This window comes from Perca flavescens, chromosome 20, assembly GCF_004354835.1.
Source record: "Perca flavescens isolate YP-PL-M2 chromosome 20, PFLA_1.0, whole genome shotgun sequence".
Lineage (NCBI taxonomy): Eukaryota > Metazoa > Chordata > Actinopteri > Perciformes > Percidae > Perca > Perca flavescens.
Window position 1 is genome coordinate 12,829,437 of NC_041350.1, and position 20,544 is coordinate 12,849,980.

Below are 20,544 nucleotides of genomic sequence, written 5' to 3' on the forward strand. Positions count from 1 at the left end.
CTGGATGCATTTAGGGAATTGCTGAGCTCCTTCTCTAATCAGAGGGAGCGTCTGGGGAGGAGATCGCAGTCGATGTTGCCAGCACCGACAAACTTCATGCCACGCACAGCATGTTGATTGCTGAGGGCTCAATAGCAGCATATGTTACCTGGCACATAAATCACACTTAATAATCCACTCCGGCTTTATAGGGATACGTTTCTGTAACATTCAGGCCTATAACCTTAAAGCTACATTGCTTAAGAATTTCTCCCATCTAGCGGTGAAATTGTATATGACAACCAACTGAATATTACTTTCTAGCCCCTCCCTTTCCGAGTGCGTTTTAACTCCTATGGTGGCCGAACCCGAAATTAGCTCTTTCCATCGTTTACACGCAGATGTTCTAGCCACTCTAATATTAACTTTGGTCTTGTTGCTTTGCCTGTTGCGTTGTCGTTTTAATTCTTTTTTTTGCTTCCCTGGTGGTTATCTCCCCCTTGCATTCGTCAGGGTTCCACTAGGTGTAAGAGGGTGAAATGCTGAGGTATGTCCCTCTTTGGCTAATGTATTTTAAAGATGGAGGCGCTACATGGCGGCCGTCATTCGAGCGAGTCGCTCGTATGTATTCTGAATGATTCTAAATGGCAGATTCTACGCTTACGAGAATACTTTGAGTTGGTGGAAGTAATTACACATGAATGAGCACATATTTGTGAAAGAACAAAGGGTGTTTTGCTAAGAATCAACTCAAAAAATTACACAATGTAGGTTTAAAGGAACAGTGTGTAGGATTTAGCAGTGAGGTTGCAGATTGCAACCAACTAGATACCCCTTCCATCACCCCTCCCTTTCCAAGTGTGTAGTAGAACCTACGGTGAGAAAATCAAATGTAACGATATTCTTGACCAAATACTTTGATGTCGATATTGCAACAATATTGTAGGGTTGACAATTGGTGCTTTCACAAAATATTTTACCAATGAGATTTTAGATAAATAATTATCAAAAATGTTCATATATAACGACTAAGTGGGTAAAGGCAAATAATAGAATAGCTAGAACAGTCTGGAAAGTTCAGAAAATTACATCACTTTACTGTAATGCAGCCTGTAAAACCAGGAAAAGACAACACTTATGCCATATTACGATTGCCAAAATCTAAGACGATATCTAGTCCTATATCACGATATCGATATATGAGGCTAGATATCATATTAAATTTTGGATATCGTAATATCGTCGTCCTATGACACAAGTGTTGTCTTTTCCTGTTTTTAAAGGCTGCATTATATTAAAGTAATGTAATTTCCTGAACCTACCAGAATCACTAGCTGTTTTATTATTTGCCTTTACCTGCTTAGTCATTGTATCCACATTATTGGTGATTATTTATCAAAATTCTCATTGTGTTAATATTTTTTAATAGCGCTACAATTTTGCCACAATATCGAAATCAATGTATTTGGTCAAAAATATTGTGATATTTGATTTTCTCCATATCGCCCAGCTCTATTTCAGGTAACATACAAATGCGAAAAGGCCCTCTCTTGTGTTTGGTTTGTTGGTTCTGGGCTAGGCTACTGTAGAAACATGGAGGTGCAACATGGCTCCCTATGTAGATATGAAGAGATCATTCTAAGCTAACGAAAACACAACAGCTCTTAGTTTCAGTTGATTATACACTACTCTTGGTTTCCAAAAAAAATCTAGAAATCTACTATTTTCAGTAATTCTTCTCAAGTGTATGTATGGAAAAGTCAAAGAAAAGAATTCAAGGCCTCTGCCCAACGTGAGGTAGCCTCAAAACCGACCTGGCAGAGGAGAAATACCTTATCTGTCTTCATAGTTTACTTTCTCTTACAAAACTCTTAGCCTCACACTGCTGTTGTAACTAACCATAAGTAGCACAAAATAGTGCAAAGATTGTGTAATGCAGTCTATGTACACATGCTGCAGTCAATGCTGACACGTTTGTCTATGCATTCATCGTCTACTAAAACCACAGATGTGACAGAAAACATGTTTAGCTTATACATATTCACCTTCCGTTGTGGGTATAGTTTTGACTGTCTGGATGAGTTTAAATCCTGTGAAAAATCCCCACGCAACACCCTTCCAGCTGAAGTACAAGCTCTGGGCTTTGACATGGAGAAGACGCAGCAAAAGAAAAAGGCGGAGCCTTCTCTGTCTGTAAAGCAATAAGCCAAGATTTCACAAGCACTGGCAGACACATTTGCTGGTTGATGTTTTTGTGTTTCAGGTCAGACTGCATCAAGGTGTGATTAATGATGCTGTAAAACTAAAAAGAGAAAAAACTTAGTGCTTACAGTTCACACTGGAAAGTAAACTGAGGTCACAAAGAGAAAACAGGACTGGGTTAGTTCAGCATGCTGACATATGAGTGCACATGTGCAAGCTCCAACAAGATCCCACAGCTCTGGGAATAGTGTGTTGCTGCAATTTTTCTTCGGAGCGTGTGAAAAACTTTTTTTTTTTGCGTTGTGTGTGAGTTGTTGACTGTGTGTGGGCGTATGTGTGTGGCTGCACAAAAGTTAAACTAAAACCCACCATCCACTTCAGACATGCGCAGATGGTGGCCACCATCCACGTAACCTGAAGATCCGTGGTAGCGTTAGTTAAGTGATGGTATCACAGAACAGGACAGAGATTTTTTTCCTAGCAAACAAAGCAAGCTGAATAAGGTCAGAAGGGGAGTAGGAAGTCAGTCTGTTCAAACATCCCTCTAGTAAACAAACACCATCCAAGGAGCCGCATATTTAACTGGTTCCCACTCATTTAAGGTAAACTGCTCTCTATAGAAATGTCTTTAAATGTCTTATAAAGAGCTCCCTGTTAAGGTTCAATACATTACTGGACCACACTGGTTGGTGATTTAGCCCATTACTAACAAATGACTTCACTTGGTAATAACAGTTTTTTTTTTTGATTTACAAGTTTTTAAGAGTAATTTCCTTTCTTGCAGGCCGTGTTGGTTTCTTTCATGTCAATACACAATGTTAATCAACTGGCATGACCTTGATTGACATAAGGAATTCATCACAGTTTAATAATTCGCTTTTAAAGTCGCTTTTATGTTTTGGTTTTTGTATGCGTATGTCAAATGTACCTTATCCTCTATGGCAGAGACTCTGTGGTGATGTATTCAAGCGATGCTCTAACTTCTAAAAACTGATTGCCAGCTGCGGAAATTGTTTAAAAGTAGTGAAACTGCTGCAAATTCCAAGAGGCTAAGGTGATGTTCTCGAATTCCTTGTTTAATCCAACCAACAGGCCAGAAACATATTTAATTTATAGTGACAAATGTACTCATTTGAGAAGCTGATTTAATTTTCTCTCAGTCCTACATTATTAAGTCATATTATAGGAGCAAACACAAATACCAAGGGCAGCATAAGTATGGCAAAAACATCTTTCACTGTAATTAATTAGCTACTAGCAGGTTTCAAGTCTCTGCAAGATGATTCTCATTTGAATGTTAAATGACACCAATGATGGCGTTCTGGAACGTATGAAATATCAGGGTTTCCCCAAGAAAATTGGGGGTGGTAAGCCAGCCATATCTTGACATGTCATAGTAGGGAAGAGCCTAATAAATAGCTATAAATACTGTATATAATATTTGCTGTGTCAAATAGTTCTTCTGCTCTTTAATTAATCCGGTTAATGTTGTATTTCATAAATTATATATTCCCCCACCCCCCCCAAGAAATGATGGTGTGCTACAGGAAATGTTAGTTTTTCTTAACTTAAAATATTGTCAAATAGTAGTTACAAAGCACACTTATAGAATATTGAAGGGGATAAAGTGGCAGTTGAGCAACCTGTAGGATTTAACCATGACCGGTACCTTGAGGGTGAGCCTGCCTTCCTGACTTCTGTCCTCCCTTGTGTCCACCCTGATGTCCAGCAGGGTGCCCATCCAAAGCCAAGTCGAGTGCAGGACCTAGTCCCAGGCTCTGCCCCTTAGCATCGAGATCCTTCCTCTTTTTGCCCTTCAGCCAGCCCAGAGCCCGGCCCAGGGAGTTACTGCGCTTCTTCCGGCCCCTTTTGCTGTGCTTGTCCTGGGCAAAAATATCGACCACATCCTGGGGAATCAGTTCCCCAAACCCCATTGAGTCACGGTTTGACATAGCACCTCACACTGGAGCAACGCCCTGAAAAAAGGGGAGGCCGAAATTACATTTAAGTCGTCATCATCATCATCATCATCATCATCATCATCACCATCATCATCAAATATTACATGTGCTGGCAGTTAGTGAGAGGTGCTAATCAAAGGACCATTACAGATTTTTTGATTGATTTGTTAACGGTCCTGGCTCCCACTGGTTTCAATGAATCCCAGTACTTACTTTCCATCATGGTGAATTTTGACCGAAAATGTTGCCTTTAGTCTTATTACTTTTCAAAGTTACCATAACATTGTGTGCAGTTGCAAGCAGGGGCTGTTCTGTTCAAGAAAATCACATCTTTTTTTGCCAAATTCAGTGTTCTTACAACAATTACTGTATCTGACTACTGTCTGCCTTCCAGGTTTTATTCCCTCATCAACAAAGGTCATTATTTGAATGCTTTTCCATGAATGCAGCACAAAGGCACAGAGGTTCAAGATGATGGATTACACCTATGTCAAACAGGTTTCAAGTCTTGGTAAGAGGATTTTCATCTTGAAGAAAAGTGGTTCTTCTAACGTATTTAAATTACGTTAAAACCTAAAGTATACTTCAGGAAATGCTTGTCAGTGATGTAAAGTGTACAAAACCTGACAATTCCAGTTGTTCTGCTAATAAATACAGCATCAGACAACCATTGCATTGTATTCTAGACAACCCCAACTGGTATGTGTGTGTGTGTGTGTGTGTGTGTGTGTGTTTTTTTGTGTTTGTGCGTCTCCGTGGGCACTGCTCATTCAACTCACACACTCAGCCTACCCAGACCACCTCCTGACTCTAAACCAAACTTCACAGTTCTGCAAAGAAGGAACTGGCACCGCTCCCTTCATTCCATAACATGGAGTCATCATTTACAAAACCGCACCCGTAAAGCTCTTACACTTCTACACCGAGGCACAACTGCAAACTAGGAAGAGCTAGAGAATAGAAAAATAAACACTCACCAATGTGCATCGAGGCGTTTTTAGCGAACAGTGTCCATACATATATTAGTGTAGTTTCTGTTTCATCTTCCTTGTTATGTTTCAGTTTCTTCCTTCATCTTCTTTATTATTTTTCTCTACCCCTTCACCTTGCTGAACTCCTTTAATTTGAGGCAGGTTTCCCAGCCTTGCTCCTGGGGATCTGCAGCTTACACTGGGGTTCTTCCAGCTGTGTACTATATTAGATGCTTATCTCCAAATCACAGTTCTAAAAGTAAGATCAAGCTCTTAAGATGACAGGAGTCGCAGATTGTAAATAAGCCCACAAAGACTGGAAGAAGGTGGGAGCAGAGTCAGAGTGAGAGAATTATGAATCCCTTGATGATTTGCTCTCAACAAAGTTTATGAAAAGTTTTTGGCTGCTATGTTGCTTCACGGTCACGCATAAAAAACACCGCAGGCAGATTTTAGCACAAGCAATGTGTGAGCAATACAACCACACATCTTTCACAGTCGCTTGGATTACTTCCCTGCCCTTGACAAGATATGAAGCTAAACCACAGAAACCTATGTCATGTTCTCTGAGGATTGCAAATGTGACTTTTCCAAACTGCTTCTCATCATCAAAGCTCTGTGTAATACAGAGGGGGTGCTGTGATGAGAGGTTAGAGGATGGGTTTAGATGTATTGTATGGAAAGTTTTCAAGCAGATGTGCCCTTTTTAAAGCCAGATGCCTACATTGGTCATAAATTAACTTTTTTATCAGTCAAATCTTGACTCTCAAAAACTGAACCCTTGTGAAGGTAGGATTTGTTGCAGGAATGTTGTATTGGACTGCATTAGTTTGAGCAAGGTGTACTGTAATAAAAGGCATTGGTCTTCTTTACATACTTAAAGCAGAAACAAGCCTGTGTGTGTGATGTTTAACAGGTATAATGTTGACCTTATTCCCGTCTTAATTTAGCTTGTTAACATGCTAACATTTGCTAATTAGCACTACACAAAAAGCTGATGGGAATGTTATTAGTTATGCAGGTATTTGGTCATAAACCCCTATACTACTGCAATAGAGGAAGCTGCAGTTTCAGGACCACAGTCCTAAGACTGCATTTCTATGACCCTATTTACCAGACAAAACTGGAATACTGTGCAAGCGTAAACACTTTTACAGGGGGCAGGACCTTAAGTTTTTAAGGACCTGCCCCCACTAAAAAAAAATCCTAAAAGGAAACACTGGTCTACATCTACCCGAAAATCTAGGGTCCTACAAATGCGGTCCTGTAACTGCAGCTTCTTCTATTGCAGAAACATGCTACTCCATAAAACCGTAGTATTGGACAAACTAAAAGTTTGACCGGATGATGGCGCCAAAGGAAAAGTCAGATGATCACCAAAAGGGGTGGGTAACAAACTTCGATACTTATAGCCACCGAACCAAATTGCCTCCATAGTATCATGTCGCTACCAAATTTCAATACCAAGGGAGTAAAATCTCTTCAGCATCAGTGAGCCAAAAAGCACTCTGCATGCTTCTACCAGGATTTAATGCCCATCAGCCAGCCCAGATCAATCAAATGCTTGTGATCGGCTGTCTACACATCGTAGAGGCCTGCAGGACAAACACTACTTTGCGCACAGAAAAGGGGCTCACGTTTGTTTGTGTGTGTGTGTGTGTGTGTGGGTGTGTGTGTGTGTGTGTGTGTGTGTGTTAGGGGTGGGAATCACCAGAGGCCTCACGATACGATATCATTCTGATACTTATGTCACAATACGATATTATTGCGATTTTAAACATATTGCAATATTCTGCGATATATTGCAATTATTACCTTTTCTCCAACTTCAAATTTTTTCCCAAAGGAAACTTTGTCAACATCTGTTTTATCTAAAAAGATACATTTCTCTGTTTGTTCATCTCACGCAGATAAACTGACCAAGACATATATAATAAAAGATCGATACTTGGTGTCTGTGTATCGATGCAGTATTGCCACGGAAAATATCGCAATACTATGCTGTATCGATTTCTTCCCCCCCCAGTGTGTGTTGTATTTTGAGAGGCTTGACTACTGTGTGCATCACATAGGTGTAAAGAATCACCAAAGAGATTAAAGCTATAGTGTGTAGTTTCTATCTCCCCCATGAAGAATTCTAAGTAATGACAACAACACTGTCGGCGCGTCCACATGACACAGCCTTCCGTAATTGCGCATGCGCCCCCACCCCTTCTCCACGCAGTTGCTAGTAGCCAAGGAGGACACAGAGGATTCAAAAAACATGATGGACTCTTCAGAAGAGGTAATTATCTTCACTCAAGTTTCTGCGCGGGAAAGTCGCAGGACGAGACTAATTCTGAACACAGCCATACTGAGAAATACTGAGAGTGTTGTGTGGAGCTGATAGTCTGAATTAGCTTTGTAGCAACTCATTTGGCAATGGCTCGAATGTAATGGACGTTCATTAATATACAAAAGTTACGCACTAAAGATTTAAGATTGATCCTCTGGGCACCATGGATGTTGGTACAAACGTTCATGGTAACCCATCAAATATGCGTTTTTTTTCAGTCTCAATAATACTGCTTGTTTGGCTAAAAAGTAAAGTTTAATCTGGTTCTGCCCTGTCTACAGAGAGGTATGCAGCCCCATATGAGAGGCTTAAAATCAGTGCTTAAAGTATTTGAATGCTTTTCCTAACTTTATACATATACATATTGGGTTTTTGAAGTAATTTGTTATCTTAATGTAGCCCAGCTGAACTTCATCACATCTGATGTGGCACAGTGTGTATGGAGTAGACGCAAGGAGTGAGTTGTAGTGAAATCCAATAACAAGAAAGAGCATTCATCTCTGGAGAAAAGTACCGGGCCTCTCCCTGCACTAAGCCCTGTGTTTCTCCTGCTCCAAATTACAGTCATTTGGGCATGACTAAGATCTGTGCATCTGTATTGGCTACAGTCGCCAATAATCAGACGCCTCTCTCTCGGGAGGACAGGGGGGCTGGTTCATTCATTTATGGCCCACGGGGCTGCTCTGAGTGCAACAACTCCTCATATTATTTCCATCACAGAGGGACCAGAGTAATGCTAAGAACTCTGGGACACGGCGGAGGACCACCCAGCAGACCACTGTCTGTGCAGTGCAGTCCAGTCATAAGGAGCTGACTCATGCCACCTTTGCTGTGGTTACACATAACCTGCAATTTTCAGTTTTGCAAACATATGTAATAAGGTTATGCACACATTGGAGTGTCCTTTAAAATTCTCCCCGTTTGTTTGATGACGTCTATTTTTATTTATTTTTTACAATTTGTCTTTAATTTACTAAAGAAAAATGTCAATCTCGGGTTTAGAAGTAAAAGGTAATTGTCACAATCCTCTCTTATCTCTCTTTAAAGTTAAAGCACCATAGCCGACATCTTAAATACAGAGTTGCTTCATTGTCCCAGCAGTTACTTATCCCCTAACCACACCTCTCAATTCATAAAAGTTGATACACAAACTATAGGCACAAAAAGGATTAAAGTTGGATTTGTAACACAAACTAAGTTAAAAACCTCCACCAGTATTGCCTACACTACACCACATCAGGGTGTATCACAATCTGAAAGACCATGATCAAGGAATATGCCCTAAGCTGATTTACAAACAAAAATGTTGTACTCGATTGTGGTAATGTTGTTGTTGTTCTCTCTCTCTGTCTCTCTCTCTGTCTCTCTGTCTCTCTCTCTCACAGACACACTAAACCCGCTGTGGTTTCCCAGCACAGCCCAGCCCTGGCGGAGCAGGCATGTGTTCCAACATGCTATTTACTTATCCTTTACAAAAGACGGCAGGCTTACACATTGGACAGGAGATATCGCTCAAACACAGCAAACCTCAACGCAGTGTGTCAATACCTGCAGCACTGGCTGATTATCTGACATTCACAGCGGTATGTACACATCAGCATGAAGTAAATGGTGTATACTGTATAGTTTATACACTGTCATGAAATAGACTCAGTGCATTTACATGCAGTTTAAAAAAACCATGTAAACACAACAGAGTCGAACAAGTTGTCCGTCATCTGGCGGGAACACTGTGCTGTCCTACACTGAAATAATGTGTAAATTAAACATGAAGTTACTCCTGTCATTCTCCCCATTCTTCCCCGCTCATGTATACGGGGAGAACTGGCATAACCCGGTTATTCACTTAACCGGGGTAAGACCATACCCCAGTTACTGGTGTGCATGTAAACGCACCGACTGTGATACTCTATCAGCATATCTGGAAAATTACACTGATTGTATACTTTTGAAAGCTATACGTCCTTGAGGACATAAATTCCAGAGCAAATGTGGGTCTTCTTTCTATTTTTACATAGGGGGGGTAAATAGCCTTAAAGCACTGACACTTGCCCTGCATAAAGATAATTCACAATATCTTGGTTTATGGTGCAAATCCAAACCCAAATTCACGAATAAACCAAAAGATCCCCATCTTACACTGGCCTCTACTGTACCATTCTTTGACAAACTTGTGTGAAAAAAGAATGAGGGGAAGCCAGTTCTTGTGATAATGGAAAACTACTTTAGGCGCCTTAAACATGTGCACACACACTCAAGAGCTCCACGTCAAAGAGGAATTGCAAATAATTTGCAGTATTTGTGTTCAGGATTTACTCCACAAGACAATTCAGGGAACTATACAGAAAATGATTTCCCATTTTTTGTTTTATATGACAAACTGCAAGAATTTGGTTCATTAAAAAAGTAGGTTAAAATACTATTTGATCTAAATTCAGAGTTGGACTGCCTTAAAAACACTCGGGACTGGAGGGCACAGCAGCCCAAAACATATGGTAAACTCACAATACTAATTTTAGGCTCAAGTGCAATCACACCTTTATTGACTCGAAATATTCAAATATGAAGAATGTAAATTTTGCGTGGGGTGGGAGGTGGGGGGGTCTCCAGGAACTGTAACTTTGACTGTGGTGAGTCACACAGGGAAGATGACTGGGCAGACTCCAGTGCCTCATGAGGATAAGGCAAAGCCAAGAGGGAGCAGCGGTGAGACAGGCAGACACCTTTGTTTGAATTAGGACTGGTTTAGTTAAACCAGGAGGCCGTTCACATCTACGCCTGAGCTGCTGGGTTTCACATGGCATGATTTAGCCGTCAGTGAGCGAGGTTAAGGTCAGGCTGAATGTAGTTAGTCTCTGCAAGACGGAAACAGATTAGCAAGGTTAATATTCTTTTTTTTTTAGAGAGAAAAAAAAAAGATCTTTCGGATCTGTTCCAGTATTCCTGCTGAGATCACTGAAATAGGATTTACAGGAACAGCCAGTTTGGGCAATAACAGTTTTAAAAAACCACACTCAAATTGACTCTGTAACCAAATGGTGTTCAGCAGTGTAAAAACTGCTGTTATCGTGTGGCACCTGTAGGCATCAATCAGGGCGTTGGCTGTCTTCTCTCGGCATTATTAAACAAAGAAGAGCAACTTAAGGAACCTTGTCTGGGCTAACAGCTCTGCACCTTCATGCTCAAACACTCAATGTGCAAGAAATGTAGTGTGATGGATGATGAGGCCAGTGAGACACAAACTACAAAATACTCAACTCCATGGCTTGAGGAGTTTTGAAATGACTGAGGAGAGTTTTTCACAAGAGCTTTGTGGGAGTCATTAAGCATCAATGAAAGATTTCCCATTTTAAGGGAAGTATTTTTGCACTGACAAAGAGGATTACAGGAAATACTGTATAACTAATGAGACCAAATAGCTCATGAAGTTTTAATTTCAAGAGTCAGGTTTCCGGGTGGCCACAAGTTCCCTACAATTTGATTCCATACCAACGTACTGTATCAGCATAAACACACAGTGCAGAGGGCTTGGACAGAAAGACAAGTCCTGGCTGACATTATGTGGTCCCTTTGTTTGCTGCAGAAAGGATACAGTTTCAGAAAAAGACCATGTAGGTAATGCCAGTGATAAAAATAAGCACAACAATGCCGTAAGACAATAATGACACAAATAAACTAAAATGCTATGGAGCTAAACTCACTAAGGTTGTAGACGCTGTGTGTGTGCATGTGTGTGTGCTTTCGGTACCATGCAGAGATCTGTAAACTGTGTAATGCAGGTTGGCATGCTGCGAGGCCGCTGTAGCCATGCAGCAGCTTGTCTGGTAAAAGCAGCGGCTGCATTCCTGAAGGATTGATAATTACCGACTGAGGAACTCTTCACTCCAAATGTGCTTTCACCCCCCCACCTCCGCCCCTCTTGTTCTTCCTTTCTCCCTGTCCCTCCCTATCTCCCTCCCTGCCACACACCCCTCATACAGACAGAGCCATAAAAGAAAAAGCATAATGGCTGGCGCATGAGAGTCATTTTGAGATAAGATTATAACATGGGGTTGTGTGCACTGGCCAAGATAATTGTTCACTGCGTATTCTTTTTAGAGGGCAGCCACAAATATTTTACCTCTATGGAAACAGGACAGATTTTTTCTTTTATAGAGCATCTGAAAAATATGCATCAGAGTATAGTTACACACACAAATATTATATTTTGATAGAGTTTTTTGGTTCATTGGTGCATACTAATGTTGATACATATCTGAAAATATAATCTGAAGCCAATTGCATTAAATGTGTTACAAGCTACCTAAAATGTTCCTATTTAGGGCTGCAACTAATGATCATTTTCATAAATTTTTGCTAATGTCAGAAAATAGTGGAAGATAAATAACTCCCTGTGTTTTATGTGACAATCAGTCTTTTTTGGCATTTTTTGCTTAAAAATGACTTGAATGAATAATTGATCATGAAAACAATTGCTGGTTGATTTTCTGTGGAATAATCAATTGATTGACTAATCGCTTCAGTGCTAATATTTAGAATTACGGATATACTGTGGATGTCAACAATGCCTAGGAAGTGCACCTCACTGTTAACGTGATATAAATGTAAAAAACATATTTTGGTCCAATTGTCGATTTTAGTGAGTATCTGTAATTAAATTGTGTAATAATAACTTAGAGTAAAATGTGGTCACTTCCTACAATGGCACTGTTTGAGTCCTTATAATCTCAGTTTCCATTGTATACTTCTTTTTTCTTTCCAAAAACGGGACAAAAAAATAATACACATTTTACTTTTCTCCAGCACTATAAGAGACAACAGCCAACAGAGACAGTGGCACAGCTCTGTAAAGTGTGGTGTTTGCTTTGCTTTCAGGGGTTGCCAGGGGTCAAGGTCTGGACTGCAGCCTCTGTGGAGCTTAAGACCCCTGAACTGACAGGTCAGTCAGGGGCGACAAAAGAAAGTGTTGTGCAGCAGCAGCAGTGACCAGCTCACAGTGAAGGCAAACACAGCTGGACACTGGGGTTTAAAAATACATCCCGGCATCTCAGTGTCTGTGCCCTGTAGCCTGATTTGAAATCCTTTCAAACCCAGTCGCCTGAGTGGACACCAGTCCAAAACAAATATAGTGTGGGAATAAAACAAAGTCATCTGTTTAGAAGGGCTGTCCTCGACTAAAGAAATTCTTAGTCGACTAACACTTATACGATTTTGTCGACTAATCGATTAGTTGATTTAATTGACAGAGCTGTGCGCTTTGAGAGGTGGTTAAGACTAGAAAAGCACAATATAAATGTAGTTAATTAACCATCTGTAAAACTGAGTTTCTCCACAATTAATCCTGCAAAAGCACCACTTTAAATCTTGTGTTTACCATAAATGTGCTCATGAGTTTCTTGGAAATAAGTAATTAAGCATGAATAAGCATAAAAAATGACTAATCGACTAAAGAAATCTTAGTCGACTAAGACCAAAACGACCGACTAGTCGACTAATCGACTAAGATGTGGCAGCCCTACTGTTTAGGCCAGGACTTGTGTGAAAAGAAAGAGTCTAGAGGTAGAAAAGAAATAAGAAATGGGCAGGCCATCATGCCCTAATGCCCTAATGCCCCTAACAAATATTGATTAGATTATTCAGAAGTCTTGATGAGGACTGATTGATGAGTTACTCATTAGCTAATCCTTCTGATTAACAGCACACTGTGTCCGACTCATCAGGAAAAAAGTTTCCTCTCACTGGAGGCCTGCATGACACACACATCACTCACTCAATGTTCACACACATAATCATGTGTTTTTGTCCATTACAACACCAATTGTTCCTCCTCTTGACCAACAGCTTTTTCCCTTTCCTCCACTGAGCTGTTACTTCATCACTGGCGGATGAACACAGTGAACAACAAAAAAGTTGAACCTACCTGACTGCACCATGTCCCGAATACAGAATGCAACTTTTCAGTCTGTCTTTCCAGTGACTTCCTTATCCTGTCCCATCCCCTATCGCTCACTGCCTCTGTGTTATCACCCCGTCTCTACCTTGATCTTCCTCTGAATCTCAGGTATCTTACCAGGCACTGATGTACCTAAGGCATACATAACACACAATCTCCATGGGTACAAGCCCTGTCATGGCAGGCTGGTGAAGAAGGAGCACCGGTACGGAACACACCCTTTCTAAACAAATGACTATGTCTCAGCCTCACCTACCAGAGGGTACAAGAGGTAAACTTGAAGCCATGGAGCTGAAAAAAACAAAACAGCCATCAACCCTTGATCGCTGGAAGTGCTGCAGAGTTTCCAGAAAAGTTTGGATTTGGAGCTTGCTGCCAGTCCAAAGTCCAAACGGAGAGGGGGGAGACCCCTAAGAGAGATGGTCCTTTGTTATCTCTGTCAGGTTAATCAACAAGCAGTGGATCTTTATTAGACCAGAGACTTTCATTGATCGGCATAAACTGAACCTAGTGTCAGAGCACCATGCTATAGTCAAGCAGTCATTTGCTGTTGGGTCAGTGATGAGAATAACACAATAGTCGTCATTGTCATTAGCTGAGAGAATCACTACAGGTCTTAAATTACCTCTTGCTTAGGATCCCTCAAGGCCAAGCTAAGCAAATCTCCCACACCTAGTTTCCATGCATGCCTATACTCAACTTGGATCTCTTGCCATCCATTTGCACCTCACTTTATCTGATTACACTACAATAGTTTAACATATAGGGACTATTTTCTTTATTTTAAAGCCTGATCTTACTTTTTTTTTTTTTTTTTTTTTTTTATTGCAGCAACTGTAGTAAACTAATCAGACAACATGATGCAACAGCTTCACTTGCAAATGTACTTAGACGTGCTTAGAAGTTGATTCAGTCGATCCTGGTATCATTTTTCTGTGATTTGAACTTTTTGAAAAAACCCTAAACTATATTTGTCACTATTTACCACGCCAAAACATAGTTTAGGCGGTTTTATAAGGAGGAATTAAAAGACATAAAGGCTAGCCCACTAATGACTGCACTTTTCTGTTAAAACGTACAACGACACAGAAAACAAACTGTTACTCCTACCTTGATGAACTTTTATGATACAGTTGGGTTTATTCACCCTCTCTCCATTTGAAGCGTCTCCCTGCTGCGCCCTTCCTCTCCAACTCCAAAATTTCACCGTCCGAAGGAAAAGTTCAGGTGAACCATTTCCGTGGAAAGCAGTTCAGGAAGCGACTGGAGTCGGGATTTGGTTGTACCCGCGGGCACAGATCCGTTTTGTTTGGATGTAGGTTACCGACTTCTCCCACACTGTCAGCGCAGTTTGTCTGTCAACGTTCAAGCGGACCGCAGAGTCAGAGGGGGAAGTGAAGGGAAGTTGTCGTCGACCTGCAGCTCCCACCTGGAGGAGGCTCCGCGCGCTCAGGTGAGAGCGCGAGGCTGCGGTCAGTGTAGCGAGGACATCTAGCGGTGAGAGGCGGAACAACACAGAGCAAGGGAGCGAGCTAGGGTATAGAAATTCTCTTTTCCCACACTTTGTTTGCATTTCCAGCTTTTTTTTAGTTTGCATTTCCAGCTTATTTATGCAAAGAAAATGTCTCTTAAAGAAGTGTTCTGAATGAGTAAGGACATCTGGATATTAACTGTTGACATATGAGTGATATGAATGACAATTTTTCTTTTTTCTGAAAAATAATAGAAATAATTAAAAACTTGCATTGCATTTTGCATTCAAATAGCATTTTAAATGTTAAAAATCTCTTAGGATCAAATATGATCTGTATTTGGCCTACAGTTAAAATGTAACAAATTGTCCTTTTTTTTTTACACATAAACTTATTCCTTTTGTTATTTATTTATGCAGCTCATTTGTCAGTCAGTGCAAAACCATATTAGATACATAGGACACATCACTGACCTATGAAAACCATGTATTTCCAAAACATCAACTTTATATGAATTAATAAAAACAGGCCAATGCATTATTCTTATTAAGTATTAGAATCTTGTCAACCCATTAAAGAAAATTAAAAAAATAAAAATCACCATATTCAGAGACATGTTTGTTTGTTTTTTGACAGAGTATAGAATACACTATGATATTTTTTTTAGATTCTACTTTATTGCCATTGTGCAGAGAACAAGTACAAAGACAATGAAATGCAGTTAAGAGCAAAAACGCAGAAAAGTGCAATACAAAGTATAGACAGGTGGTGCAGGCAGGACAAGAAAGGACTGTTATAAGAACAGAATAAATATGGCTATGTAATATGAACAATGTATGAACAACATGTACTGATATATGCAATGTAGTAGTAGGTTAATGGTTGACAGTGACAGGAAGTTTCTATGGGCACAGATGATGCAGTCATGCTACAATAAAGGCACTATGGATAAGCATACAGTGCCCATTTCTAACTTTCTTGTTTGGATACTATTTTACTGTATTTTGCATGTGGAGTATGATTTATTATATAATACAAAATATTCCTTAAAGATGATCTCTTAAAATGACCTTCTTCATGTAATTCCTCCCTGCATATCATTGTGTGTGGTGTTGTATATTTGAGTCCTTTTGTGTGTGAGGAATTTGACAGGCAGCATGCAAAATATTTCAAACAAATACTGTATATGAACCATGCAAATTTTATATGCAGCTGGACTCAATACTGAAGGAAGCTATTAAAAGAATAGGCCTGCTATTGTTACCACCTCTGCCTGTGCAGCAGTCTGAAGCAAAAAGGTAGAAAGTTGAGGAAAAGCTATTGCTCAAACACTTTTCAGTGATGCTCATAAAACAGCTATATAAATATAGCTCTCTCTGACACGAAGGCTGGTCCAAACATGTGGTAGCTGATGCATCTAGCGCATGTAGGCCAGTCTGCTCTCAGCACTGACACAGTTTGCGATCCTCTTGGGGGGTATAAGAGTGTCTTAGATAGAGTTTCCCCCGTGCCTCCAGTGTTATAAATAAACACAAAATGTCTGTCTGTTTTGCTAGAGACAGACAACCTGCAGAGCTGTCCTTAAAGTTTAAATCAAACCGTGTTCACAGCTGTCTGGACTGTCATCTCCAAACAAAGTAAGTAGAACTACACTGATCAGTATAAGATATAGATTTTGTCAAGGAAGGTTTTTAAGGTCCTCTTGTGTGTGATCTTTGGATGATCAGGAGTTTCATTATGATTAAAGTGAATTTAAATTGCTTTGTTATGCAAAACAAACTAATAGGAATGACCAGATGAGAGGGCTTTTAAAACCACAATCTCATCAATTATTGCTGTAAGTCATTTGATTAATGGCCATTCTCTCCTTCTCCATTCTTCTAGCTTGTCTCTTAGAAGACTATGGACAATCAAACCTCAACAGTGAATGGGAAAAACATGGCATCTAGGATGGAGGACTCACACATGGGACTTGTCGAGGATGTCACAGACGGCAGCCATACTGACTCTGAAACAGAGACGATCATGCCCCTAGATGAGTGTACATCACATCCCATACTACAAATGGACCAGGCGGTAATGGACAACGTGGGGCAGCTTTTCGACCACTGCATCCAGCAGGTGTCCCATCTGGAGACACAGAGGAACGAGCTGATACAAGAGCTCCTCCGTCTGCAGGAACCCATTCTGCGAGTTGTGGGGCACCTGAGAGGGAAGCTGCTAGAGACACAGAGGCTGCTCACGCTGGCTCAGATGGATTATGTCGCTGTTTATGAGGAAGTGAAGAAGGTGAAGAGGAAACTTTTTGCCACAGCCAGAGACTGCATCCAGAGCCAGGTGACGCTGGCTGAACAGGAGTACGAGGTGGCTCAGTCTGCTGTGACACAGGTAGAAACCACTGGATGGATTTACTTTGCCAGGTTATAGCAGATAGTTGTGGTTATGTTCTGCAGTTTAAGAGGTTTTCCATTTCCATATCAATCATCTACTGTAAATTAGTCATTTCATTTCAATTTGTCCCAAGTGGAAAATTTTGTTAAAATGTGCAACAAACGGCAGTGAGCAATGTAAAGGGTCAATGCTGAATGTGAGGCATGCAACAAGAAAGAAATTATTTTTATTTTATGTTTAAAATCTACAAAGCAAACTTATCATGAATAATGTTTATAGCAAAATAGATTTTGGGATTCATAGCAAATAATACACTGCATCGGAGAGTACATATAATATAATTTACAGCAACATTGTCTCTATTGCAATACTGTATAAAATGTAACAAGCCTAATTATACACATTATATTATTTACTTATAATATACTCATATATTATGTATTGTGTAGAAGTATGGGAAAATATATAGAACAAATTAAAACCATGTACTCATACTTACAAACCCCAAATTACTGTAATCTACATGTAGGTACATACAGGGATCTATAATATATATTTTTTTTTAATAAATGTGAGTATGACTTTAAAGGATCAAGGAATATGTTAAATAATTATTGTATTTCATTAGACATGAATTATTGTATTTTGTTAGCCATGAATTTATGAATCAGCTGTTGTGAGGAACTGAAAAACATGTAGCCCACTTTATAAGTTTAAAAAAACATTTTAAAATAATTTTATGACCAGAATGGCATGTTGGTAAATGTTTGTGATGTTACTTAAAATGTTATACGTTGCTAATATGTAATATGTTCATTTATGTTGTTTTCCCATTTTGCCTCATTGTTTGTTTAATTACCTACAGACTCCAATACATTTCAAATGAAATCTTTTTTTATTTTGTTTTTATTCTCAATTTTCTGCAAAAACTGGGTTTACAATAGATTTACTCAGTTATGCTAGTGGTATGTACAGTATGCTTGTATCAATTTTACATCCATCCATAGGAGGAGCTGAAGGCCCACATCCAAAGTCTGACCCAGGAGTTGTCCGAGCTCCAGGAGGCCCAGCAGAACCAGCTAAACACCCTGAGGGACAAGGCCTCTAAACCCTGCAGGCCCAGGGCCACGAGTGACGTCAGCCAGTGCCGACAGGCGTCGGTCAGGCTGCAACGGCGGCTCAGTGGCAGCGTGAGGGCGCTGGAGGGCTGGTACGAGCCTCGGCTCATGGCCCTGCTGAAGAGAAGGCAGGTTGGATTGGACGCCTTGAGAAAGAGCAGGGAGCAGGCTATGGACCTGAAAGCCAGGCTGGGGCCCCTGAGAGAGGATATACAGAGGCTAGAGGTGCAGAGAGCCTGCCTGGTGCAGAGGGTCACTCTGATGGAGAGAGAGAGGGAGGAGGGCATCACACAACACAAGGTACAGCGACTGAAGTCAAGCAGGACATGAAAAGGGATGTTTGGTAAAACTAGTCAAACTACGATGTTTCTCTACTTTGCAGGAGACTGTGGAGAAACTAAAAGAGACTTTGAAAGAACTGGAAGTGGAGTTTGCGGTTCAAAGAACATCTAAGAAAGATTTGGAGGATCGTAATGACAGCCTTCGAAAAGAGCTGACATTTCTCAGGTAGGTTTACTTTTTGCAGTTTCATTTACTTGAAATGGCAAGCATCAGGATTTAAAAACAAAAAGACTAACCAGTGGCTTGTTTTATAGAGGCTGTGATGAACCCAGTGAAACCATGGAAGAGGATCCCTAATTTCTGTTTTCAGTAAATATTAAGCCTATTATCTACACCAGACCACACCATGGCATAGGATTTACATTTAATATAGAAAAGCTCATAATGTGCAGCATAATTTTTTTTTTGCTTCAATAGAATTAACTCTTACCTACAACTTAACATCTGGCACACTGTGCCAGGAAGCAAAGCAAAAAGATTTATTGTAAATATTTTATTTTGAATATTCTTAAGTACACAAGAGATCAGATGCAGCACAGAAGAATGCATAGAAGAAGAAAAAAAACACATACAAGTGACAAACGCAATCTGGAAAATTCATACTATGAATATCAAGCAAATACAAGAAAAAAACCTACAGTATGTACAATATTTATTTAAAATGGATCTTCGTAGAAATATTTTCAGCACAACTAATCAGGATGAAAGAAATAAAACCATCAAAAAGCCAACCTGAATGTTGGACACGTGTGATGGTTTCATCACAAGCCAGAGTTTAGTACTGGGAGTTTGAAAAACTAAAAAGATCTAAAATTCTGACCGATACAGACTTACTTTAAATACATCACCACATGATGACAATGCAGCATTTTATTCTTTAAATGTTCTTCAAAAAAATACTGCCCCCCAAAATGTATTTTAAAAAAGGAGATGACTGCTTATGTGCCCAGCACTGGAAAACCAATCCATTTTTAACAAGCAAGTCAAATGAAGAGATGTGATGACTGGACTCATGCCTGGACCTCTGAATCTGCAGCACCTTCTGGGTCCTCGTCATTGTAGATATTTTCAGCCTTGAGAAGAAACAATTCAAAAGTAGATTGACTGTAACTGGTATTCAATGTTAATAAATGCACTTTAAAATTATATCCATGCTGTGTGTGATATGTATTTGGGATTTATAATTGCATACAATTTCATGAACCTCTGACATTCCCACCATGTGACAAACAAAGCTCTTACCATCTGCCAGACTTGCATGATGTTGTCCTCTGATACAGAGCAGATGACCCATGGCTCGTTGGGGTTCCAAGAGAAGTCGGAGATCTTGGCTGTGTGTCCGCCGTGTATGAACTAGAGAACAGCAGAGCAGGAGGGATCACTACAGCACTCTAAAATCCAATTAACACACACAAAACACACACACAAAACACACACAACTAGGGTTGGGCATCGAGAACCGATTCCTACTTGGAATCGTTTCAAAAATTACAATTCCATCGGAATCGTTTCTTTACTGGAATCGTTTGGAGGATTTGGTTTCAAATCTGATCACGGGTTCCAAATTTAACATGCACAAGTTTTGGTTTCCGTAGCAGCCAGGCGCTTGTTGTGTTGCAGCCATGGAGCACAGTAAGCGGTGCTCTAGTCTGGATTTATTTTACATTGAAAAAGCCCCGTCAAACTGCAACCCACCTTTGAATCAAAATAAAACTTTCCTCTTATTTGTGAAATAGGCATGTGACCCTTTTCAACTCCACCCCTCAAAGAATCGGAATCGAGAATCGATAAGAACCGGAATCGAAAGGAAGAATTGGAAT

The 20,544-nt window shown here is 40.1% G+C and overlaps 3 protein-coding genes across 4 annotated transcripts in view; 1 reads left to right on the forward strand and 2 right to left on the reverse strand.

The window, feature by feature from the left end:
* LOC114546895 (uncharacterized protein KIAA1522 homolog) overlaps window positions 1-14,894 on the reverse strand; it is a 29,887-nt gene extending 14,993 nt beyond the window's left edge. The window contains exons 1-2 of the mRNA XM_028566043.1: window positions 14,512-14,894; window positions 3,851-4,157 (exon numbers count right to left, since the gene is read on the reverse strand). Of these exons, the coding sequence (XP_028421844.1) occupies window positions 3,851-4,133 (283 nt within the window). The 5' untranslated portion in view covers window positions 4,134-4,157; window positions 14,512-14,894. The remainder of the gene's footprint in view (window positions 1-3,850; window positions 4,158-14,511) is intronic.
* A 1,520-nt stretch (window positions 14,895-16,414) lies between these two features.
* Window positions 16,415-19,870, forward strand: LOC114546899 (syncoilin). Of its 2 annotated transcripts, none has more exons than XM_028566046.1 (5): window positions 16,415-16,510; window positions 16,758-17,261; window positions 18,272-18,682; window positions 18,765-18,889; window positions 18,979-19,870. In XM_028566046.1, the coding sequence occupies exons 2-5, from the start codon at window positions 16,776-16,778 to the stop codon at window positions 19,019-19,021; spliced, it is 1,065 nt and encodes a 354-aa protein (XP_028421847.1). In that variant the 5' UTR covers window positions 16,415-16,510; window positions 16,758-16,775; the 3' UTR covers window positions 19,022-19,870. The 2 variants fall into 2 exon arrangements, with proteins under 2 accessions (XP_028421847.1, XP_028421849.1); XM_028566048.1 differs by having other exon boundaries at window positions 16,758-17,237.
* The window catches only part of LOC114546898 (histone-binding protein RBBP4), an 8,490-nt gene continuing 7,148 nt past the window's right edge, over window positions 19,203-20,544 (reverse strand). Inside the window, exons 10-11 of the mRNA XM_028566045.1 lie at window positions 19,967-20,077; window positions 19,203-19,797 (exon numbers count right to left, since the gene is read on the reverse strand). Coding sequence (XP_028421846.1) covers window positions 19,735-19,797; window positions 19,967-20,077 — 174 coding nt within the window. The 3' untranslated portion in view covers window positions 19,203-19,734. The remainder of the gene's footprint in view (window positions 19,798-19,966; window positions 20,078-20,544) is intronic.

Coding starts and splice junctions, on each gene's coding strand:
- LOC114546899 (XM_028566046.1), top strand. CDS start 16,776: ATGGACAATCAAACCTCAACAGTGAATGGGAAAAACATGGCATCTAGG. Junction 17,262..18,271: donor CTCAGTCTGCTGTGACACAG/GTAGAAACCACT, acceptor ATCCATCCATAG/GAGGAGCTGAAGGCCCACAT. Junction 18,683..18,764: donor AGGGCATCACACAACACAAG/GTACAGCGACTG, acceptor TCTACTTTGCAG/GAGACTGTGGAGAAACTAAA.